This window comes from Lutra lutra, chromosome 7, assembly GCF_902655055.1.
Source record: "Lutra lutra chromosome 7, mLutLut1.2, whole genome shotgun sequence".
NCBI classification, from domain to species: Eukaryota; Metazoa; Chordata; class Mammalia; order Carnivora; family Mustelidae; genus Lutra; species Lutra lutra.
In genome coordinates, this window is record NC_062284.1 from 10,990,086 (window position 1) to 11,015,182 (window position 25,097).

General features: G+C 46.6%; 1 protein-coding gene across 1 annotated transcript in view; it reads left to right on the forward strand.

Annotated features, from left to right (window-relative positions):
* The window catches only part of ST8SIA2 (ST8 alpha-N-acetyl-neuraminide alpha-2,8-sialyltransferase 2), a 66,021-nt gene that overhangs the window by 12,191 nt on the left and 28,733 nt on the right, over nucleotides 1-25,097 (forward strand). The window contains exons 2-3 of the mRNA XM_047738973.1: nucleotides 20,903-20,965; nucleotides 24,420-24,548. Coding sequence (XP_047594929.1) covers nucleotides 20,903-20,965; nucleotides 24,420-24,548 — 192 coding nt within the window. The remainder of the gene's footprint in view (nucleotides 1-20,902; nucleotides 20,966-24,419; nucleotides 24,549-25,097) is intronic.

Sequence of the window (25,097 nt, forward strand, 5' to 3'; positions counted from 1 at the left end):
ATCTATGAAATCAGTCTTCAAGGAGACTGCAGTGTGTCTATACCAGAAACAACCTCGTCCCTGGGCTGTAGCACATGATTGGAATTTCTGGAGAAGCTGGGCAGCGAGGCCCTCCTTGGCTGGATCATTAAGCCCCACTCATGAACTTGGCCGGGATGTGGTCATTCACACAGGAAATGCCCCCCTTTTCTAGCTGGTATATGCCGTAACAGACCCCTGGGGTTCCTGGGTTTTCTGGGTGGTTTTGGTGGCTTACCCAGCCTACAGTCTCATCCCAAACTGTGCTCTGTTATAGAAAGCAGAGGAATTAAGGTAGGGGAGGCCACTGGGGGTGATCAAAGGCAGGTATAAGAAAGCCATTAGAACCTACCTGCTCCTTCAGGTAAAGACAGCCTCTGGGCAGGCTGGTAGCCAAGAATTTAATTGTATTTATTCTTGCCATTATTTTCTATTTAGGGCAAGGGATATTGGTATTCTATTTATGGTACTGATATGAAGATTCCTTTTATGATAAATTCATTTAAGTTTTTAAGCGAGTCATTGTAAAGAAAAATATTAAGTCAATAAAGTGCAGTTAGCAAAACCCCTGAAGGAAGATCCAGGAAAAGATTGACGTCTGTGCAGTGATGATGCACTAGCCTTACTTCTTCCCCGTGATCATTATCTGCCCCTTTGGTAGCAAAGCTGTGACAATCCTTGCAAAACTTCTATAGGAAGAGGAAGAGAGCTAATCTTCCTAGAAAGTGCCTGGTTACAGAGGCACTTGCTCACGGTACCTGGGAAATTGCCCAGGGTACAAATAAGGAATTGGCCAATGAAACAGTCTTGTGAATGCTTTGAAAAGCAAGGGTGATTTAGGCCCGAGAGACCCCTGGCCCCCAGCGATGCCACAAGGTTAGGCCCCCATCTCACTGTCTCCTGGCACGCTCTACTTCTAGTTTGCGCCGCACCTTAGGCTTCGTGTATCTGGCATGATACCTTTCTTGCCTGTGGGATGGTAGCCCCAGGAGGTTGGGGCCACCGCAGCAGACCTGTGCTGCCTTGTGCTTCTAAGCTCCTTGCACGGGCCTTGCAGAGACTAAGCCCTGGTTTGGAGAACAAAGGCAGGAAAGGAGAGAGGTCAGGAAAGGTGGGGATTCCTTCCTTGAGGCTCAGAAAGACCCCTGCCGCCTACATCCTGAGATCGTGTCTACATTTCTCTCCATGGCCGAAGGAGAGAAAACGTGAATTATACAAGCCCCCCCCCCCCCCGCCCCAAAGAACTGTCTGATTTGAAGTCCATTAAGTGCCATCCTACTTACAGAGGAAGCCCACTTTCCTTTTGGCTGGTTCCATGGAGAAAGACTAGCGCCCCCCCCCCCATTAACATAAGTATCCCTCGCAGGGTAACTTGAGGTTTTCTATAGTCTTCGTGGCCTGGTACACAGAAGCCAGAGGACTGGAGGGATGTGGCCAGAATCAGGAATCCACTGGCAGGCTGAGATCAAGCTGATAACACGGAGATTAATAAGGGTCTGCAACCCCCTCCATCCTGTAGCAGGAAGGAGGGTTTTAAAATCAATGCTGGTCTGGCTGGCTTAATGGTACCTAATCTTACCTTTTGAAGCTGGAACGTTTGGGAGTTGAGATCAATGGAGAGAAAATAAAGTAAAATGTGTTGACTTTGGGATTTTTTTAGTCTTCATCAGAGTGCCATTGTGTAGCTTTGTTTTTATTTTCTCTCTTGGAAATCGGCGGAGATTAACCACTGAGACCATCAGCCTGGACGAGGTGGTGGGGTTATTCAGTTTTGATTTTACTGTTTTCATCCACTGCAAGACAATCTCTGTGAGAGAAGAGTCCATTTCCGCCCCGTTCACCAACGTGTCCCCGGTGCATCACGCGTGGTAAATGCTCAGGAACCGGTTTCTCAAATGTCACATTTCGGCAACCAGCACACTCTACCTACCACGGAGAAGTCCACTGTCCAAACCTGCTCCCAGCGAGGTGCAGAAACAGCAGCCTTGCAAGGCACTCGAGGTGCCCCCGGACAAAAGCGTCCCTGGTACCGAGATGCTGTGACCGTTACTGCGAGCTTCATGTGCTTACCACAAAGCTGTACGAGTCAAATGGATCCGACTCGCCATCCACAGGTGCTCACAAGCGCTGTGTTGGAGGCTGGCACCATACAAATCTGAACCCAGTACAGGAAAAAAGGCTCAAGGCATTTGTGGTCTAACGGGTCAGAGACTTCTTAGGGATTGATGACAGATGGGTCTGGAGTGAGCAACAATTTGGGGATCAGGGTTTTGGATATGGATTCACCACCCCCAGGCCATTCACCTTAAGGGCAGGCCCAAAGCTCTCTGGGACTTAGTTTCCCCATCTGTAGAATGAGCATAAGATGAGCCCACAGTTCTTCTCTAGCTCCAATGCCTCACAGCTGGGTGCCTCCCTCGATGGGTTTCCCTGTTGGATGGAGTCCAGACTCACTGGAAATAGCAAACCCTTTTGTTATGCCTCTGAATTCCTTGCCCTGAAATTTTAGAGGGGGGCAATAAATAGGTGCTGGTCTATTTTCACCCACCAGCTGCTCTACATTAAACAGGAAAAAAGTGGCCATGACTGGAGAAGGCAGACTAACATACTGAGCACCTGTTACCTGCCAGGCACTGCAGTAGACACTCTCACATCTCAAAGAAGCACCTTATAAACTTGCAAGAGAGGTTCAGTAACATCACTGTTTCCTGTCGTTCAGTACCACTTGGAGAATCATTATATTACAGCAGGATTGGTGCTGCAGATAAATTATGCTCAATAGTCCATGTGTTAGAAAAGCACTAAGTGTGTGTAGTAAAATATAAAAGGCTATTATCAAATATAGCTAAGTTGGAGAATTTTTGGAAGCTTTCTTCCTTTGGTTATCAGGAAAATTCATTGTCACCAACAAACCTCTGGTGTGTGCAATGGCAGTGCCTGTCCTCAGCGGTGAGCCCTGCCTTGCAATAAAAATAAAAGTGACATTGTTGTGCTAAGGGTACTGATGATTCATACTGTAGGAGCTCCAAAGAGGGCTGAGGACAAGAAAGACATTTCACAGAGGAGGGAGGATCAGGGTGGGACTTGAGTCCAAGGATGGGTCCAAGGACTTAGCCAGAAAAAGAATGAAGGTGGTGATCCAGATGGGGAGAATGGTCCAAGCCAAGGAAAGGGTGAGTGACAGCAAGGAGCTGGGCTGGAGTGGAGGCTTCAGGAGTGCCTGGAGGTGGAGGGAAATATAGCAGGACAGAGAGCTCAGAGCCAAGCTGTCAGTGCTGACGCTATCACACTTGGTTCTTTTGGGAGCCACTTTGGATTAAGCTGAGGTCCAGAGACCTCTAAACAGTCCATGATTGATCTCAGGAGATCAATGAACCTCTTGAAATTCTAGGCATTTTTGTGGACAAAGGATCCATATATTTTCAAGGATTCTCAAAGAGATCCATAAAGCTGAAGAGAAGATGTTATGGACAGTAGGAAACCTTGAAGGGTTTTGAACAGGATTGTGCAGAGAATATGTGAGCTGCTGAGAGGGGGACGAGCTGGGGACACCACTCATGTCATCCACAGGAGGAGCATGAAGGGTTAGGGTTGCAGTTGTGTCAATGGAAAGGAAGAGAGAGTTAGGGCATCATTTTACAGAGAAGAAGTAACAGCGCTCAGGGGACCATCAGTGATGGCTAGGACAATGGTTTGGCCTTAAACATGGTGATTATAAAAGGATGGAGTTTGTCTATGTGGGAATGAAGACATTTAAAAATCACTGCCTGAATCAACAATTAGCAGAGCATTGGGACAAAAGGCTAGCTGGCCCATTTTCCTTTTTTCTTTAAGTATGGCAACAAAGGCTTAAGATGGGAAGAGGTTGTCCATGGTCATGTACATGGCGGGCAACTGGGATCAAGCCATAAGAGAACAATATCTAGGAGGGAGGTTGTGGAAGATGGAAATGGAGATTGGAAGCCATTTGTAGGGAGATATTAGTTGAGGCCATGAATGGAGACAAAATCCCTAAAGAAACAGAGACCCCAGGATTAAGCCTTGGCCATTGCCCTCATTTAAAGGGTGGAAAGGAGAAGCCAAGGTAGCAAAGGACATAGAGAAGGCTGGACAAAAATGAGAGGGAACCAAGAGACCAAAGCAGTGAGCAAGAGAGGCAAGTGCTCCTGGCAGGTTTGAGGGTGCTCAGGGACCCCTGGACTTAGCCATCAGCAGGTGTCTGGTGACATTTGGGACAATGATGAGATGAAAGAAGATTTCAAAGAGAGGTCCCTGATCAAAGAGGTGGTGTTTACCGTCTGGCTGCACCAGAGGTTTGAGAAGGAGGGAGAAGCAGGTCCGGGCTGTGAAGAGCAGGCAGGAGAATAGTTTACAAAGGGAAGATCGCATTTGTAAAAATAAGGTAGAGAAACAAGGAGTGGGAGAAGGAAAGGAGAGGTTATATGATAAAGCTACCATGTTGAGGTGAAAACAAGACCAATAATCAGAGTTGGGGAGAGGAAGAGTGGGATGAAGGCTCGAAGACCATATTCTGGATTGGGAGGCTCCAGAAACATGAATTTTAAAGGAGGGAAGATCTGGGATCTGCCGACCCATCAGGCTCTTCTTGCCTAAGCAGATCCCTCTGCCTGGGGCTCTTCCCACAGCCCTTTGTGAGGCTGGCTCTTGATCAGATTCCGTGATGCTAACGGAGTGCTGGCTCCTTTGGCAACTCTTCCTTGTCTCCCGCCGAGCCTGCCCCCAGTTCCTACACACCCATCCCTGTCCTCCTCCTTTCCTCTTGGTGCCACCAAGTACATGTTTATGACTCTTCCTTTGTTGAGATATTTGTCTTTCTCGTATGGGTATGTGTGTGCTTCCAAATTTAGATTTATTTTAAAGATTTTATTTATTTATTTGAGAGAGAGAGAGAGAGAGCACAAGCAGGGGGAACACTAGGCAGAGGGAGAGGGAGAAGCAGGCTCCCTGCTCAGCAGATGTGGGACTCGATCCCAGGACCCTGAGATCACGACCTGAGTTGAAGGCAGACACTTAACTGACTGAGCCACCCAGATGTACCTCAAAATTTAGATTTTAAGCACCTTCAAACCTGGGGGGTGGGTTACTGTCTATCCCCATTGTGCTCCCAGGGCTCAGCTTAGGGCCTGCCATATAGTAGGTGCCTAATAAGTGCATGCTTATTGGAAGAAAATGATTGGAAGACAAAGGAATCCAGCCATGACCCGTCTCTCTTCTCAGAAGAGTTTTAATGAGAACAATAATAGAAGTAAAATTGAAATCGCATCTGCCAAGCTGTTTGTATATATTCATTACCTCATTTACTCTGCAAAGTTTACTCACTTTAAGGAGTGAGGAGGCTCAGCTTTAAATACTCTGCTCGCTCACCAAAGCCTGTGTTCTTCTGTCGCTCTTTTCTTGACGGCATTGAATCAAAGAGGCATTTCTGTCAAAAAAATAAAAATAAAAATGCAGAGAGACTAGATCCCTTCCTGCCTTCCCTCTTCCAGGGAATGGGGAGGTTCTGGGCATCCTCTCCCCACTGCTCCCCATTCTGAACGTGCCCATGAAAGCCCTTTACAGGCCAGAGTGTTTTACAAGAGCCTAAGAAGGGTTAAATTTCCCATCCACTTGTCCAGTCCACTGTGGTCACATGGAGAGGTAAGCTGGTGAAGAATTCTCTTTGCCTCTGGATTGTTCTCAAGTCCAAGGAGGGGGCAGACTAGCCCTCACTCCCCCTAGCTTCTTCCCTGGCCTTTTCTAGGTAAATTCAGTGGCAGGAGAAGTGGAGAAGGGATAAGGCTCAAAGCCAGCCCCAGTCCAAAGCCTGAAATGCTACCTTGAGCCATTGTCCCCAGAGCACCATGCAGAGCCACCAGCCCAGACCCCTGGAGGCAGACGGGCGGAATGCCCCGCACACACCTGGGGAGTCCAGACTGATGCTCAGGGCAAGAGGGAAAGCAAGGGAGGGGTACTTGTCCAGTCCATCTTTGCGCCTCTCACTTTTGTGTGTTTGCAGCAGAAACCAGGCTCCCTGAAAAGCTGCTAGAAACATTTGAAACATTAGGGCCAAACCCTCCTAGAATGAGAAGGTAGGAATCCAGTGGGATAGACAACCCCAAGTCCCTGTGCACAAACTCCTTGGAGGACTTGGCTCCCTGCTTCCTTCTTTTGGTTCTGCCAGGGGACAGCTGGGCCTCTGTCTGGAGTCAGGTGTAGGTCCCAGGTACAACTGCTGTCTGGCCCTGCTCTCTGGCTTCTCTTCTGGGTTTGCGCCAATTACACAAAGCCCCAGTTTTGACTCCACTCAGGCTTTGACCGCCCCTGCCCCAACCCCTTGCCCCATGTTCCCAGCTTAGAGACAATCTGTTAGACAAAGCCAGGTTCAGATCCTGCCTCCAGCTCCTCCTTGCTGTAAATCCTTGGATTCAATGCTTAACGTCTCTAACTGAATGGGATTACTAAAAATGCTCACCTCGTAGGGTTATGATAGAGACAAAAGGAGAAAATCCACAGTGAGGGCGTGGCCTGTGGGTGCCTGATGCTAGGTACCCAGGCAGTAGCAACTCAGGATGGTCACTCCTCTGGGCTCTACCATCCAAGCAAAGTCCTTCTTGAGTCCCCACCCAGACACCTATTTCTAGCATCAACCTGACACAGGCTTGGGTGCCACCATCCTCTCTATGCCCATCCTTGCCCATCCCGACCCCACCCCCACCCGCTTCAAGCTACAGCGACGTTTGTTGAGTGAAGTCATTTTCTATGCCCTAACTCAACATGGCAGGAGGTTGCGTTTTCCATCCTGAGCACCAGCTCTGGGCTTTTCTCCAAGGCAATCAGGAATTGGCTCACAGGGAAACAATGGGCAGAATCCCTCCACAATTCCTCCCCAGAGCCCCCAGACTCCTCCAGAACACAGGGTAGGGGTGGGACTGGAGCCATGGCTGACACCTGAAGTCATGGGGGCTGAGTATCCTTCCAGAGCTCGGTCTGGTTTCCTCTTACTGTTCTGTTAGTTGTAAGTTCAATCAGCGAGCCCTGGGCAGGCAGTAGCCTTGCACTGTATGGTAGGAAGAAGGAACTTCGCAGATTTCCAGCAGCTTTGCTTCTACAGGGGGCAAAGGACTCAGCCTCTGGGTGTTCTTCTTCTGCTTATGGTTGAATTTATCAATAAGCACCTTGTCAGTTGTCATTGAGAAGGAGCAAGAAGCTAGTGTCCCCTGCCACTCCCCACACACCCTTAGGTCCAGCAGGCTTGCTATACTGGCTTAAGAGGGGCTTCTGAGTCAGGGGCATTAATGGAGAAGATGACATGCCATGTTCTGTGACGTGAGTGGCAAAGAGTCAATCCAGGGATCTCAAACTACAGAGTCCAGGTAGGACACGTACATAAGTGAGGCATCTCAGGGTAAGACAAGAGGGAGTGGTGAGGACTGTGGCGAAATGAAGCATATTCCCGCCTGTCCCCCCCCTGCTCCCACCAACCTGAGGCACAGCCCCTTCTCAACCCAACTCAACCAACTACTCTGACTCAGTGTGGCCAGATCTTTTGATTGTTCATAAGGATCCAGAAATTAGCATGCTTTATAATAACTATTCCCTTGAGCTTTAAAATATTGGCCTCTGATTTTTAAAATATTTAGAATATGCAAGTCATCCCCACCCAGACACGTATTGAGGGCAGATATGACCTGGGCCCAGCTGTTCATAAACTCGGAATTTAGTAAATGCAGATAGAATAAAGGATTCCTGAGGGAGAGCATGATGTTCAAAGATACGACCTTGGTTGGATCCAACCCACACATTCCAGAAACTTCCCTTGGTGGAGTTAGCAAGTGGCAAGTGGGAAAATGGAATACGAAGACAGAGAGGGCTACCCCAGAAAGTGTCTCCTGTGCTCTGCTCTTTAATCTGTACTCTTTATTTTGAAAGCTGGGAGGGTCTGTAAGGGAATGCTGAAGAGTTTCAAGGAGGGACTGCCAGATTGCAATTTGCATCTCAGAAAGCTGGGTCCAGTGTGGGAGGGGCTGGCAGAGAATGACTCTCCAAGACAGAGAGGGAGAGAATATGGAGACCAAGCCATGATCCAGGGTGGGGCCATGAAGGTCAGCACCTGCTCCCCTCAAGTGTACAATCTGAAGCCTGGGTGGTCCTGGAAGGCAGAGCACGGTGAGGGCACGTGGGGAATATAGATTCCACCTGGATCCTGGTCAGGTTTGAGTTGTGTAGGGAGGTATCTAGGATGTGCATGATTCTGGAAGTGAGGCGTGCCTGCTGGGAATCAGTCAGTCATGGCATCTAGACAAGCAATGAAGCTGGGGTTTGGACGAGTGATCCATGCTCAGCAGGGCTTTGAGCTACGCCAGCATAGAGGGGGAGGGCGGACAGGTGGGGAGGAGCCGGGAGAAAGTAGTGGGAAAGGTTCAGGGAACACTTGGAGACGTGAGGCCACTCGATGGAGGAGGACAGTGTCTGTGGCTCGCGGCCTATTTCGGGTTTTGCTCAGTCCAGGGGCAGAGCAGAAAGAACCAACGTGTGGTCGGACTCACTCAAGGACCAGTCGGTACTCCGGAAGTTTCTGCAAGGAGTCCCCCTAGGAGCTCAGTCCAGCACAGCCTGCTAGCCAGTCGAGCCTAGGTCTCAACAGCGTGACCTCTAGAGGTGCTTCCTGCTGTTTAGCTGAGAGTTTCTTTGTTGAAGAAAAGGAAACGCACTGATTCAGTCTCTGGCACACCATTGGTGACAGCAACAGCAGCGGGTACCACAGCTCTGCCATGGGGAACACACGCATTTTCTTCTACCTCCTGGTCCTCATTCTCCCTTGAAGGCTGCACTGCTGAAAGGCAGCTTCCCTGAGGACAGCTGTTCCACGGGGGTTTGGCAGAGTCCTTGCCCAGCAATGGTTCTCTCTGATCCAGAGGGTGGCAGCCATCATCTTAATACAAAAACTGAGGTCCCTGTCCGTCGAGTGCTTCTCACTGCAGTCCCACAACAGGACCTCACTTTACCGAGAAGGACATCAAGTCCTAGAGAGTCTAGAGCGGCAAAGCCAGAACCATCAGGACCCGGAACCCCAATTCCCTAACGGATGGTCCTGGCCATCCTCCTTCTGCACGACACCCACTCTCCCTGCATGGTGACCACTGGAAAGGCAGGGTGGGGACACATCTGACACCCAGAAGAGACAGGACTTCAAAGTCCTCTCCAACGTTGGTGCCCTCGAGGGGTTTCCTCCAGGAAAGGCTGCCACTGGTATTAATGGGGATGGATGCTGTTTCTGAATGCAGCTCCATCAAGAAGGGAATAAAAGAGAGGGAAGAAAGGCCGGCTTAAGGTAGAGCCCTTTCAAGTGCTGCAAGGCGAGGCGGGTTCAAGAGCAAAGCGCGGCACTGTGGCTGGGCATTCTGCTTCTCTTTAAAGAGCACAGATTTATCCATGGCAGGCCACATGAATGAAAGGAGAGGCTTTCAGAGCTGCCAAGAACCCACTTCAGGGGTTTTGCAGGAGTCTATTTCTAATGCAACGACGCAAGGCGGGGAATGACAGCCGAGGTTAACACTGTGTCTGCAGCAGGAGGCGCGGGGACTGCCGATAAATGGACACTGAGTAACTGGCCAGTGGAGGTGCTAGGGTCTGAATGCTTGTGTTCCCCACCCCCACCTCCAGATTCATATGTCAGAACCCTAACCCTCAATGTGATGCTGTTAGGGAGTGGAGCCTTCTGGGAGGTGATTCGGTCATGCGGGCGGGGCCGTCATGATGGGATGAGTGCCCTGTCCAGGAGACCCCCCAGAGCTCCCTCATTTCCTCCACCACATGAGGTTAGAACAAGAAATCAGGCCCAGATGGGGTGGGATATGGGGGGGCTCCCCCGACCGTGCTGCCTCCCTGATCTCAAACTCCCAGCCTCCAGGACTGTGAGCAGTAATACATTTTTGATAAGTCACCCGGTCCCTGGTATCATGCTCTAGCAGCCCAAAAGGATGGAGACAGTAAGATTGAATGAATTTTCATATAAAACCACGCCTGGATCACGATTCCTCCCTACTGGTGTGGTGCAGGTGAAGATTCTAACTTGACTCTTCCTCCAGTCCGCTCACCAACTATCTCACAACTACTTGTGGAATTAACCTTTGCTTCCTTTTAACTCCCTGGCATCTCCCTGACAGTATGTTGAATCCTTACCCGCAGCAGGTGAAGGGCAGGGTGGCACCATTCTCCAGGCACAGGAGACCCCAGTTCCTGCTCTGCCAGTGTTTTCACTGGGCACATCACTTAAACTTTTGGGGCCTGTGTGTTTTATTTTTAAAACTAAAATGTGAAAATTAACAGGTCCCTCTTACAGAGCCCCACACATCGTGGGGTCAAGCAAATGAGGTCATTAACATTTTTCACTGATCTCTTGGAATCTGCATCCCCTTCCTAGAAATATGTTCTAGTAACATGTCCATCTGGGACAGGGATTTTCACCTGGGTTGGTGAAGGTGTCACATTTAGGGAGTAAATTTTGCTGAGAAAAGAGAGGCTGATTCGTTTGAAAAACAAAACAAAACAAAAACCATATTCCAGTATGTTTTGTATTTGAAAATTTCATAAAATGAATAGTCTGTAAGAAAAACTGTAGAAAGTAATGCTGAACAAAATCTTGCTGGATGTGAAAATAGAGAAAAATCAAGACTTTTAATTGGGGGCACCCTCTATCTGGGGAGCGGTGAGACTCCAGGAGGGATTTTATTCATTGTAAGTGGAACCTTAAAGTGTTGAGTGGAGATGATTTAATATAATAATGGGTTTTCTGAGCCAGAAGGAATCTTAACGATGCCCTGAGGACTCTAACCCATCTCTTGGGTAGGGATTGTTCATTATGTCCCTTCCCAGTAGCAAATTTCCTCTAGAGGGAAATCTGTCCCATGGCCAGACCAAGGAAGCCCTGACTTTACCTATCCAGGAAGGACAGAAGGAAGCAGCAGCCACTGTCATTCACACAAGGATGGGGTTCAAATAAGATGGGGAATGAGTAGCATCCATTGCAAGAGTTCTTTTGATGGGGGACATAGACCAGATTGGAGAGGCGCCGAGAGGGTAGAATGAGGAACACAGATGACTAGTGTAGACAATTCCTTAGGAAGTTTGCTAAGTGCTGGCAAGACATAGAGAAAGTACAGAAACCTTATCGAATTAAGGTTGGGTTGTTTTTTAAGATGAGGAAAGGAGGGGCGCCTGGGTGGCTCAGTGGGTTAAGCCTCTGCCTTCAGCTCAGGTCATGATCTCAGGGTCCTGGGATTGAGCCCCGCATCGGGCTCTCTGCTCAGCGGGGAGCCTGCTTCCTCCTCTCTCTCCACCTGCCTCTCTTCCTACTTGTGATCTCTGTCTGTCAAATAAATAAATAAAATCTTTTTTTTTTTTAAATGAGAAAAACAAACATACATATAAATGCTAATGGGTATGAGCCAGTTGTATGGCTGAGGAATCAGGAGCTGGGATCCTGAGCCCACCTCCTGGGTCCAAGCCCTGGTGTCCCTACTTAGTCCCTGTGCTGCCCTAGGAAGTATTTCACCTTCTCTGTGCCTGAGTGTCTTGTCACGTGGAACGGGCAAGCAGTTCTGCCTCACAGGGCTATTGTGAGGTCCAACATAAATATCAGAAGTACGACAGAGCTGGAAGGATGTTGTTGAAGATATGGAAGGGAGAAGAAGTAGTTGGTAGAACAAGAGTCTCCAAGGCAGGAAGGGATGCGATTCAGAGCACAGGCAGGTCTGGATAAGAGAACAGCTAGCTCCTACAGGGCTCCTGGGTCTGGATAAGAGAACAGCTAGCTCTTCTCTTGCAACAAAGGAAGGGACAAGGCAGACATCTTCTGTTTACAAATATTCACTGAGCCCTTATGATGTCCAGGCACTGTGCCCAACACTGGGGGTTCAGCCATAACAAGACAGACACGGCGCTTCTGTCACGAAGCTTACATCCCGGGGGCGGGTCAGACAGTGCGTTTAATACATGAATATGGTGATAAGAAGACAGAAGGAGATGGGAGCAGGGAGGCCATGGTGGGGAGAATAACAGAGCAGATGCTATCTTAAATGGGGTGGTCAGAGATGGTCTCTCTGAGAAAGTGACATCGGAGCCCAGGTTTGAAAGGGCAGGGAGGGAGTCATGGAGAGATCTACAGGAAGAGTGTTCCAGGGAAGGGGAACAGCCAGTGCACGAGCGCTGAGGCTGGAGCACCACCTAGGGGGACATGGGTAGGTGGGCAGTAGTGGTGGCAGTAAGGCTAGGATTTCCCTTCTTCCTTTCCAAGCCATGCTTCTGGGAGGCTGAGTCCTCTTCTCTACAGGTGGAGGGATACCTTCAGCCTTCCTGACTCATCTAGTCATTCAACAACCCTCTCCCAGGCATGTTTGATGTGCAAGAGAGACACACCCCACCCCCGCAACACAGAGATGAGCAGGACCCTGTCCTATGCTTGGCTGCGGTCTGGCGAAGTCATGTGCTAGGTGACACTGCAGTGGTGGGGAGCACCTTGGTGCAGGTAGGACCAGGACCCAGAAGTAGGACAAGCACTCTGGCTTGCTGTAAAGCAAGGACTTCAGGATGGGGTCAGGGGGCTCTCAGAAAAGTCTCTACAGCCTTGAATGATTTAAGGAAATCTTCTTGGCTGATAGCTTTACTGTCTCCAGCTCAAGCCACAGAATAAATATGTCTCACCTCTGAGTTTTAACTGCCTTGGTTTCTGGGTTTTTGAGTGTTCAGGGTTTAGGAATGCAGCATTCTCTCAGAAGTCTTTCTATTATAAAGTCCGTCTCCTTTATAAAATGGGTATGGGTTTAAGGAGAGTCCCACATAGATTGGTAAACAGTGCCTCAGTTTATGCCAAAAAGACTCAGGTTTGAGTAAGAAATCATATGGTCCCTTTCTCCCCCACCCCATCAAAGGTAACAGTTTCATAATGAGAAAGGATCAGCAATAAACCGGGTACAAAATATTTGGCATCCAAGTGACTTATTTACTTGAATTTGGATGTGTAGATCCCTATCTGTGCTTTTATATGAAGACTAGAGAAATTGCCTGGAACATAATCAAAGCCCTAAGTTCACATGGATGTTTTCTGAACTTGAGCAAAGGGAAGAGCCAGGAGTGAGCTGGGTCCTTTTTGTACACTGATGAAAGCTGATTCGCAAGCAAAAGTTTGCTGAAATCAAAGCAAATGGGTAATATTTAATAATTTAGTAATACACTAATATTTAAAGTGAAAGAAGGGAGGACAGCCGAGAAAAGAGCTAGGCGGTTGACGAGGAGAGCTCAGGGGCATAAGAGAGACACCTGTAAGCTCGCTGACTTCACCCTGGTCCCTGACACCAACAGCAGAGATCTCGATCGTCATGGAAACACCACTGTCAGGGTTGAACCCTACCGAGGTCTCTTCAGAGCTCTGTGCCTGGTGTGTTTCAGTATCTGTGAGGTTCAAGGGCTTCTGTCCAATAAGACTCAATATCCAGGAAAGGGTGTCCCAGAGACTGGTGAGCACATCAGGAGAGCTTCAGGCTTGACCTGATGAGCAAGAAGCTGAGTTCATGGAACCAGAAGAGAGAGGCAAACTGGTGACAAGCCTGGGTGACCCTGGGAATAAGTCTAAATCTGATGGAACTACCAAGCCAGAAGCGTCACTTGCCGCTTATAAAACTGAAGCTGCTGTGACCTTTAGAGTCACAAGGAGTCCTGCCTAGCAGTCCAGAAGTGACCGGCCAGTTCCAGCTTTCAGTGTGATCCACGGTCGTTGTCAACGCTGGTAAAGAGCTGGCAGTGCTGGAGTTCATGGTCCTCCTTCTTGGAGCTGTGCCTTCAGGAAGCCTATGCAGGATCAGAAGGACATCGTCAAAAAGAAATATGGCAAAGACGCCTCTCACATGGGGGATGAGAGGCATTTTGCTCTTAACTCCTGAGAGCAGAGGTCAGCAAAGTGTGGCTCATCGGTCATATCCAATCAGCCACCTATTATCATGTGGCCCTCAAGCCAAGAATGTTTTGACATTTTTAAAAGGTTGGGAGGAAAAAAAATCAAAGGAAGTGTAACACTAATATCAAGTGCTTTATAATCTGTCCTGCAGTGTTCTAAAGCCTGGAACTCATTAGCTCATGCACTCCTTACTAAAACCCTGTGAAGTGGTTACTCATTCTGTAGACCAGGAAACAAACGGAAGCTTCTAGATAGGTTAAATAATAGGCAAAGATCACACAGCTAACAATTAATTCAGCTAGAACTCAGACCCAGGGAGTCTTATTACAGAGCCTTGTGTTCTTAACTTGCATCCCCATATGAAAGGTTCTCCTACCCCATAAGTGTAGATAAAGTAGAAGTCCAAAAGAGAGACTCAAGACACACATTTTGATGAGTTCGTGGGAGGGAAGACTTTATAGAGGAATGATGCCACCTTTCTATCATGATGACAGGACTACAAACTTTGAATCTCAATTAATCAAGCTCCAATCTCCCCCCAGAAAGAATTGCATTCTTCTCATTGCAAAACCTTCCATTTTTCCTCTTGGTCCACAAACCCTAAAATATTTTGCTGTCTGGCCCTTTAAAGGAAAAGTTTGCTGACTCATATCCCACAGAATACAGAACGTTGGAGTTGCTATGGAATGTGACTAGAAAGGCTGGCTACCCTTACAAGGTGACAAATGGCATGAATGCAGTAGCCTCTAGTTCTTAGAGCTTGGAAAGTATGACCTCGAAATTCAGGTCTCTTAATGAACCCAGCCATTGCATCACTCCTGAGTAGCTGGTGACTGGGTCCAAGCTTCATCAAGGACTACCCAGTGGTATCTACTGAAGATGCCCTAGATCAGGATGGCTAGAATGCTGGAAAAAAGTTCCCATGAATGCAGGTAGTATACAGGAGTTAGGGGGTGGTCTCACAGTGACCGACCCAAAACAAATGACTAAGCCTATGGACAACACCACATGTAACTGCCTCCTGCTCAGAGTGAATCAGACACCAGTGACAGAGTGTCTTCAGGAATGCAAATTTGGCCTGGTCCAAAGGATGGGGTGCCATGTTTCCCACTGTGCTAGGGCAACTGAAAATACTTTTATTGCCAGCTTCGTGGTGAGGCTGTGCACTGGATCAACAAGGCTGGGCCCCTTGCCCATCTGAGCACTTGGCCAAGTACAATGAGCTCCATGAAGGAAGAGATGGACAGCAAAGCTTAATTTTCTGGCAACAAATTCAGGAAGCTCCTCACCTAGTAAGCCCTGGGCCAGAGAGCCCCTGACCCATCCAAGCACTGGTCAGCTGGTAGACCCTCTGCTCCTGTTTTAATCACAGGGGATCAAGGATCAAGACACAAACACTTGGGAGGGGTCTTTCCCTCTCTTGTCTCTGAAGTTCTGCCTCCTTAGAACAGCCACATCAAAAGCTAGGTTTCCAAAGCATGCAACTACATGGAAGAATCTTTAAAAAATTATACTAAGTGAAAGAAGCCAGACACAAAGGTCAACTATTATATGAGTCCACTTACATTTTTTTATATATATATATATAATATATATAATTTATATATATAAATTATATATAATTTTATATAAGTCATATTATTTATTTAATTTATATAATTAATTTATATTAATTTATATAATATATAAATATATATATATAAAAAATATGGAATAGACAAATTTATGAAGATAGGAAGTAGAATAGAGGTTACCAGTGGGTGGGAGGATAAGGGATTAGGGAGGTATTGTTTAATGGGTATAGAGTTTCTCTTTGGGCAATTAAAAATATTCTGGAGCTACGTAGTGGTAATGTGCCTACACAACATTTGGAATATACTTATGCCACTGAACTGTACACTTTAAAAGGGTTAAAATGGGAATTTTATGTTAAGTATACTTTGCCACAATTAAAAAGAAGCCCATCCTCTAACGCTGAACCCAGAAGCCCTAACTCTGTCTATGTGACTGACCCCAAGTGAATTATCCCTTTTCTTACAGTTCTCCCCACCATGCATTTCTGGAGCCATATATTTATAGTGTGTCCCTTAGACAACAGGAAGGAACTCCAACTGGTTTTATGCAAAAATTGAAGGAAAAGAGGCTCCTGGGTGGCTCAGTTGGTTAAGCATCTGCCTTCAGCTCAGGTCATGATCCCAAGGTCCTGGGATGGAGCCCCACATGGGGCTCCCTGCTTGGTGGGAATTTTGCTTCTCCCTCTCCCACTCCCCATGCTTATGTTTCCTCTCTCACTGTCAAATAAATAAAATCTTTCAAATTTTTTGAAAAAAAAAATACCATTCAGTATCCTCCCAGAATTCTGAAGGAAGGAAGGAAGAACCATCTGCAAATTCATGATTTGTGCTTTAGTTTAAACTCTTATTCTCAAGACTACTCAGTTGTTTAAGTTGGGTCTAGACTCTTAATTAAAGCTGACAGTTTGTTTACTGAGCCTCACTCTCCAGTGACAAACAGAGAACACAGGAGATTCTAAACAGCTCTAAGACCCCAACACAACACACTGGATATTCCCTTACCCATCAACAACTGGGCTTGGGCAAAGAGACAACACAGAAATGCAGCTTTCAGATTTGCTAATTGCTTTTCACCAGAACAGAGCTAACTGTACATGATGCCTTTTTTTTTTCAACATATCATTTTTATGCATTGTCTTAGTTTACCAAGTACACTCTACTCAGAGGGAGTATTAGGTCAGTGGTGGAAAGGAGATCACTGTCCTAAAATGCAGGACTGTAAAGCAATCAATTTCTATCATCACTATGGCTGAGAATATTTAACAGGGTCAAATGCACAGTGGTTATTACTAGTATTATACCTTGTTTTATAGAGTTCTTTAGGTGTGCAAAGTGCTTTCCCATATGTCTTCTCCTTTAGATTATCCAAGTGCCTTTGTTTCTATGACTTCAGCACACTGTGAATTATCTTTAGCAAATTTTTCTCACCTGATCATCTTCCTATGTCACTCAACCAAGCAGGTATCAGCATTCCTTCATTGTAAGGAAGGCAGGCTTATCTTAATAACACTGAAGGCAAAATCCTAATCAGAAAAAAAATAAAATAAAAATCCCTTGTCAGTTCATGTGATTCTTGTTGAGCCAAACATCTGCTGTCTGTTTCTTGGAATGACGGTGTGCCCCATCCAATGGATATCTGAGAGGGGAACTGTGTCTTGTACAGGTGTAAATCGTATGCAGGAACATGGCATGCTCACCGGGAAAGGAAGACTTTGGAAGAAAAGTCCCACTTAGCCTGGAAGTTAGATTTGATTCAGTAAGCCACAGTTGGGGAAGGCTGTGAAGGTGAACAAGACAGGGTCCCCGTCTCTTTTAATACAGGTTTTATCATCATTTAGGTACGGTCAGACCAACAGGTCAGGGGATGATTGCCACTAAAACGATATTTTATTATACTTCCAGATCCCAGGTCACCCAGGAGGCAGAAAGATGAGGAAGACTGTGGACAAGAGCCTTTATTGTCATTCTCATAGGAAGGAAGAGTGAGGCAGGGCAAGCAGGCTGAGGCTGGCTAGGTTGAATAAATCCAGCAGGCTCTGGGACATAGGGGCTGCCCCTAGCTGTCTAGTACCTGGCTCTGGGGTAATTAGGACAGGGGGATAGTAGCCCAGAGTGTGAGACCCCAGTAAGGGAGATAACAGGGGGTGTGGTGTGGGCGCTAGATTGGTTGGTTTGCCTTTGAAAGGTGCACTCCCAAATGAGTTGTTTACTGTCTCTAGGAATTGGCTAACCCTGGGAGGGTCAGTCCCTCCAGAGTCCACAACGCTTCAGAATACAGAAAATAAAAGACCTGGTTAATGCATATGCCCTCCAGGGGCTGATGTTCTAGTGTGGTGAGCAGCCAAAGAAACTGCAACCGGGACCAAATCTCCAGGCCCCGGTTCCAACTCTAAGAGGAGGAGTTTGGACCATGCACATGAGATTTCTTTAAAGCCCACCCACCTGTGAGTTCAAGAAATAGTTGAAATAATTAAATACAGCACGGAAGTCACAAATGCTGTAAGACAATTGAACGCTCTGGGAGGAAAAGGAAAAGATGGAAAAATGAAAATGGGGTGGTTTGGAAGGGAAACACAGATGTTGGCTCGGGGGTCAGCTGAGGAAGGTGACAGCAGATAGGCTGGCCGGTGGGAGATCCCTCTTCCCAGGGACACCAGGCAGAAACAAGAGTTAAAGCAGAAATTCTGAATGGAGACAATTTTGCCCCCCTGCCCCAGGGGACATTTGGTGAGTCTGGTGACACATTTTTGGTTGTCATAAATTGGGGGGGTGGGGGGCTGCTGTTGGCGTAAAGTGATGGAGGCCAAGATGCTGCTGAACTCCATGTGTCTTGGTGCCACTCGGGACCTGGTCTGGAGGCAGAAGAGAAAGACCTGGGACAGCTGTTGTTGGGCACGTGGTTCTCTCCAAACCCCTGGTCCCATTAAACCAGAGGGCTGCATAGAGATAGTGCTCTCTCTCCTGATGCCCGCTTCGATTTCATGAAAGACACTGTGCATGGGGTTTGTTGAGGATTGCTTTTTTGTATAAGCCAAGTTTTAAGTTTTTATAAAGTCAGATCTGTCTTTTATTTTCTCTTATGACTTCTTCTTACCCTTCTGAATTTTAAAAAGTCCTTTGCATACACTCTTCATACCTCATCAAAGATTTGATAAATATTCTCTTTCATTTTCTCACCGGTTTCTTATGGGATCCCTTCCTTAAATGGGTACCTCTGCAATTTAGTCTTTTTCAGAGGTTTCTAGAAGTGTTCTCAGAGATAATATGGCTTTAGGAATTCCAGTGATAAATATTTTTGTATTAATGACGTTGCGTTCTTTTCAAATGCCATCTAATCCCTATATCAAACATGTATTTTCACAGATGGCATTGCTTAGGATCAGGGGTTTTCAAAGATGAGTCAGTTTTAAAACTTAAGGAAGTAATGTTGTGTGTGAGTGATAAAACATGGTGAACTGGTGATAAGAGAATAGCTGGCATTTAGGAAACACTAGTTAAATCACTTGAGATCATTTTGATGTATAGACTAATGTAATACTCAACTGATTCCCCTCTGCTTCACCTCCAGGTTGTTAACCAACTACTCCAAACCGTTTACTGAATTTCTCATTGATCATGATTTTTTAAAAGTCATATATCAGTTCTTATATGAAGTCTTTCTGGATTATCTTTTTTGTTCCATTAACCTTTCATTCGCCTTGAGCTATTACCACACTTTTAATTACTGCACTTGACTGAGTATCTGGCCCCACAGGTCTTCCCTCCCTGCAAAGAGTACTGATTTTGAGGACAGGGGTCAGGATGGAGGGATGTGCAAGGTCAGTGACATGTGGACAGCAATTCACCCAGGAAAGCCCTTGGGGTTTGATCTGAGTAGATGTAGTTACAGGTCCAGAGCTGGCCCGATATTCCCAGACCCCTGAGTTAAAAATGCCAGAGCAGAGCTCTGTCTTCCCAGGGAGAGACAAGGAGGGACAAAAAGGAAATACTAGACATTGATTTAAAATGTGAAGAACTAATGACACTCCATGCAATCAAGAACTAGACCGGGAGGGATGGCAATTGGAGACCGGAGGAAAGACCTAAGGGAGGAGGCTCTGGGCAGGACATAGCATACTTCCTGTTGTCGGATTGTCTGGCTGTGAAGTGGGAGAATGTTGCCTGATGCCAAATAATGCTGAAAAGATGTTTCAGTCCATCAGGAAAAGGCATATATGTTTTCACACACATGCATACACAAAACCCACACACAGCGTTATAACTACAGATAAGGTAACCCTAAAGAAAGCAGACAGAAAAATCCGGACTCAACAGTGTAGAGACAGGCATTCACTTCCCCCAAAGAGTTCTCATTAAATCACAGGATCCCTTGAAACATACAGCTTCACCAGTGATTTAATCGTTTCTCTGGAGTGCTCCAACACCCTGATGGAAAAGCTAGATGGAAGTTTAGAAATGAGAAAAGTGTGAAGAAAGAGCTCCTCCACCACACATCCTATAAATCAGTGGGAGAAAAAAAATATTCAATTTAATAAAAATAATTAGTCTCACAACTTTTTAAAAACACACAGAGGGCACAGAGTGGACTAGGTACTGAGTGAGGGTGGATGGATTCATCTCTTCCCTGGCCCTGTGTGATAGCAAAGCAGGGTGACACTTCATGGCCCTAGAGGCCCCCTTCAGAATGGAATTTTCCAGAAGGAATAGGTGGTTGGGCTGGAAAGAGGCCTAGAAGGTTTCTACTCCAAAAACCTATATTCTAGAGGAAGAAGTAAATGACCCTATTAATCACCCATCTCCTGCTCCTTGCCCCCAACAAAGTGACACCACTTATTATTTTTCCTGCCACCAAGAAAGCAAATCATTATCACATTCAGTCTTCTGTTGAACTTCTGGTGTCTCAGGTTTAGAATGTGAGGGACAACATCCTAACATGTGAGTGAGAGCAAGAGAAGACCAGGGGCAGATGCTGAATCATGCTAGAGTGAAGGCCAAGTCATGCTAAAACATGCTAGAGCAGATGCTGAGTCATGCTGAGTCATGCTGAGGGATTAACTAGGGGAGATTCATCTCAAAGAAGTTAGTCTCAAAGACTCAAATGATCTCAAGTGGAAACACTCCTACGAATTGAAACAGTGTTCAAGTGGGAGGGCGGGGGTGAGATCTGGGAGGCCTACTTCCCTGTAAAATGCTTGGGTCTGTGGCTGTGCCAGGATGTTGCCCACTCTGGAGAATCCAGAGTGAGATCTCATCCTCCCTCTACGGTTCTCCAGGCAGGCTGCAGGATCTCCTGGTGATTGAAGAGGGCTTTGGGAAGAAGAGCTGGGTTTATAAATAATGCATTTCCTTTGTCTTGCAGGGATTCTGGAGGGAGAGGTACAATCAGATCAGCTGTGAACAGCTTACATAGCAAATCTAATAGGTTTGTAAATTAGATTTTGTGTTCATTTGTTTTTGCTGTAAGGCAGCTATTAATCTGTTTCTCCTCTTTGCTGGATGGTGCCCTTCTTACTTAGCAAATAGATCTGTTTTGTTTCACTTTGGCTTTGCATTTCCCTAATCACTTTTGGGGAGGAGCTATGGATAGAAGAGCCCAGGAAATGGCCCAAGGTCTAGAGGCTGTAGAGATGGAAAACTCAGATGGGAAAGAGCTCGTTTCTGGAAAAGAGCCCACACATTTTGAAGCACTTGAGCCACCAATGTGCTTATTCACAACTTGCATTTTTGCTGAGCAGTGTAAGCTCTAAAGAGAATCCGGTCTCTCACTCAATTTCATTGTAGGTGGCTTATCCAGGAGATGAAGATGGAAAATAAAACATTCAGGAACTTCACAGAGACCTCTTAAAAATATTTAGGGAGTCAACTCAGTGATGTTCATCTTGACTGTTGAATGCACAATCTAAATTCGGAAAGCAAGTTTTCTCCTGTGATGATCCTTGGCCAGAGGCTTGCTTTTGCAAGCTAACAAACCCACACTTGCCACTGGCTATGGTTGGACCATGCTTTTGAGTCCGCATTCTCCACTGAAGACAACTGCCCCATAGCTCTGACCTACAGGCTATGAGCCTGAGCTTAAGGAACATTGGAAGGAAGAAATATTGCCACATTGTTTGACACAAACAGTTACTACTGAAAATGAAGTCCTTGTCTTACTTTCTAAATATCCTACTGTGGTCAGTCTGGAGATGAGAGATCCAAATGGTTTGGAGTAGGGTCTCTTATTTGCCCTTCCATAGATTTTTTTTTTTTGTCTCTTGACCATATCAGACCTATTCAATATGTCCATTCCTGACCCCACATGATTCAGGAAAGTGACCCCTCTCTCCCTGACATCATTGCTTCTAGCTCTCTAATGACCTCTTAACCACCTGGGAGCTACAAATGAAGCTTGCACTATGCCTAGTAAAATGCAGAAATAAAAGAGGAGGCCATGTGGCCCTAAGTTCCTCTCTTTTTACTGTGGAAAAATGTTCCCTTTTGGAGAAACAAGATCTTGACCCATGATCTTGCCACAGCTGTGCTCCATGGTAACTTGAGGGAGGAAGAGTCTTACTCAAAGTCAAGTATGAGAAGCAGGAAGAAAAAGCCTTGGGAGGCAGGCAGACCAGGATTCATTCCCCGTGCTTGTTAGTTGGGGCCATGAGCAAATTATTTCTCCCATCTGAACCTGTTTCCTCATGGCATTGGAATGACCCACTAATCCAGCTGAGTTTGTGCAACAGAGAGCATGTAAAACCAGTGACTTGAGTTGGCTCCTGGGTCACCTAATCTATCCCTCCAATGTTACAGAGAAGAATGTTACAGAGAAGAAGAAAGGTGACTTGACCAAGTCCCCCAGCTTAACAGCCACAGAGCCAGGATTAACTCCAGGAAGACCACAACTAGAGGCATAAGGTCTCCTCCAAGATTTCACTAGGAAGTGGAGACAGAAATGGAATTTTACCACTAGTCATGCCAGCGTTTATCTCTTTCCCTTCCTCCCCTCCACCACTCTGTCCCAGAGAAGCGTGGAAACTCCTTCTGGATTTTTCCAAGAAAATTCCCTGGGCAAGCACCCAGGATAAGTACCTCTGCAGATCCTTCTGGCCTGAGAGAGCCTGAGGTCAACCAATGTGCCACAGTTTCTAGGAAGCTTCACCTTAAGACTGAATCCACATTAAGCCATAAGATGCCAGGTTCTGATCATTTATTACCAATGAGAACATCAGCTAGCCTGTTTGGAAAATAAGTCAAGTTTGGAAGTCCTGTTTGGAAAACACAGAAGTCAAGTGTTTCTATCACAAATACTGTCTGATGCAAGCTACAGTGAAGTTTGGGATCTTGAGGTGTAATAGCTAGATCTGTGGTCCCAAGTGTCACTGCTCCTACCTGTGGCCTGTGCAGAAGGAGGCAGTGCCAAAGGATTTAACCACAAGCAGCTCCTCCTGCAGCCTTATGAGAGGGCCATCAGTGACAGGTGCAGGAGACCTCGTGGTCCTTACAGAATTCTAGGTCCTTAATGCTGGATATCTTCCTCTTTCTATAAATGGGGAAACTGAATCTCCAAGAAGTAAAATGATTTACCCACAGTCACACAGCTTGTGAAATCTTTCCATGGCACCTTCTGCTTCCTTTCATGAAAACAACAAAATTTCCAAGGGTCTTCTGTTTCCTCTTCTAGTCCTCTGCAAAAGTTACATATGTTTGAATCCAAAACAGGAGATATCAGCCAGAGGAGTCAGGAATATTGAGCAATGGAGGTGTGTGGGGAGAATGTGCAGAGATAATTTGCACCCCCAACTGAATTTCTTTTCTACCTACAAAAAGCAAAGTAGAGCATCGGCTGTAGACTTCATTAAAAGAACTGCATCTCTTTTAACTTGGCTGTTTCCAGATAAATGCTGAGGACATAGATGTTTGGTTTGAATTCTTTAGAGCTCCAAAATTTGGCATCACAAATCCACTTATCACTCGAAGTGGGAGAATCTGCTGTCAACACAGACAAAAGCAATACCTGACATGACCCACATGCATCTGTACGCATCCGATAAGGGCAGGCTGGCGACTACGCTGCCTTTAGAGATGTAATTGTAACCTAGTTTCTTAGAAACCTACTAGCATAGATTTCAAACCTCAGAATTCAAGCGGGTCCCGAATGCTTAGTGTTCCTGAGTCAGGTAGAGAGATGCTGTGCAGCCAGAATTGTGATTTGCCCCGGACATGCAGGGCCAACCAGCTCCTTCACCCATCCAAGGCTCCCCCAGCGTGAAATTCAAGTTCAACAAACATTTACTGAGCACCTGCTATGTTAGGCCTTTAGACAAAAAAGAAATGAATGAAGGAGCTCCCCTGCTTAAAGACAATGGGAGAGGGAGACCGAGCACCGAGAACTGTGGAGCAAGGTGTGAGGTGTCATCTGAGAGTACGAACAGGGCAGTGATACGATAAGAGGGAGGAGGGGAAAGCCACAGGCTGCTTCGCTTTTCCCTGGTATGAGCTTTTGTTTTCTTTTTATTAAGTTTTGTAGACCATCTGATGCCCCCCCTAGCTGCTAATGCAACTGCAGAGTTTTGCAAAAGTAACTCGAAGGTGTATTACTATTCCAATGGTTGACAGCTAGGTTTCACTGGGAGGAGACATTGGGGTGGGGGAATGGAGAGAAAGAGAGTTCTACCACCCCCTTCCCCGTCTCCAAACTGTATGTACCATATACCTGAGGGAGAGAATTTGTGCATTCTAGAAGATAAATAGACTTCCTTCCCTTCTCAGGTAATAACTGCAATTTTGCTCTCCTGAAGTTTACATCCAAGCCCATGCAAAAACAAAACTATTAGACTTGTCATCGGCATGCTAACAGATCATGTCTACCCTCTTTCTCTTTTTTTTTTTCCTTCCAGAGCTGAAGTTGTAATAAATGGCTCCTCGTCGCCAGCTGTTGTTGACAGAAGTAATGAAAGCATTAAGCACAACATCCAGCCAGCCTCCGCCAAATGGAGGCACAACCAGACGCTCTCTCTGAGGATCAGGTAGTGGTAATTACCTATAGGACAAGAGAGAGCCTTGGCCTTCTTCGGCACAAGCCGGCAAATTGCCGCTCTCCATCATCTAAAGAAGTCAGGATAGAAATAAAATGTTTACCTCCCACTGAGCCAGGTTTCATCCGTAAGCAATCAATCGGAAATAAAAACCCGAGACAACCCCAGCAGCCCAACACGTGTGTGCAGTGACTAGGGCTGGGGAGGTGGCAGGAGCTCCCTGCTGAGGTCCTGGATTCTGGAAGGAGTGAGGCTCTCGGGTCAGCAACAGCAGGAGCCTGAGTGGTGGAGACCACAGGTGGCTTCTCCCAGGCTATCCAAAGCAAGAGTCCTTCTCTGGCACTTGTGCCACCGTCTGTGGGTGACCCAGGAGCTGACATAAAGAGGAAAGGTGTGCTTAGCCAGAGAGGAGCTCTTGTCCTGAGCTTCTAGGATGATGTCTCAGAGCTCCACAGTCACTGCTGAGTGGCAGGGATGGAGAGCTGTAAAGAAGGAAATACAGCATCAACATTTTGAGTACTTGACATTGATATAGCCATG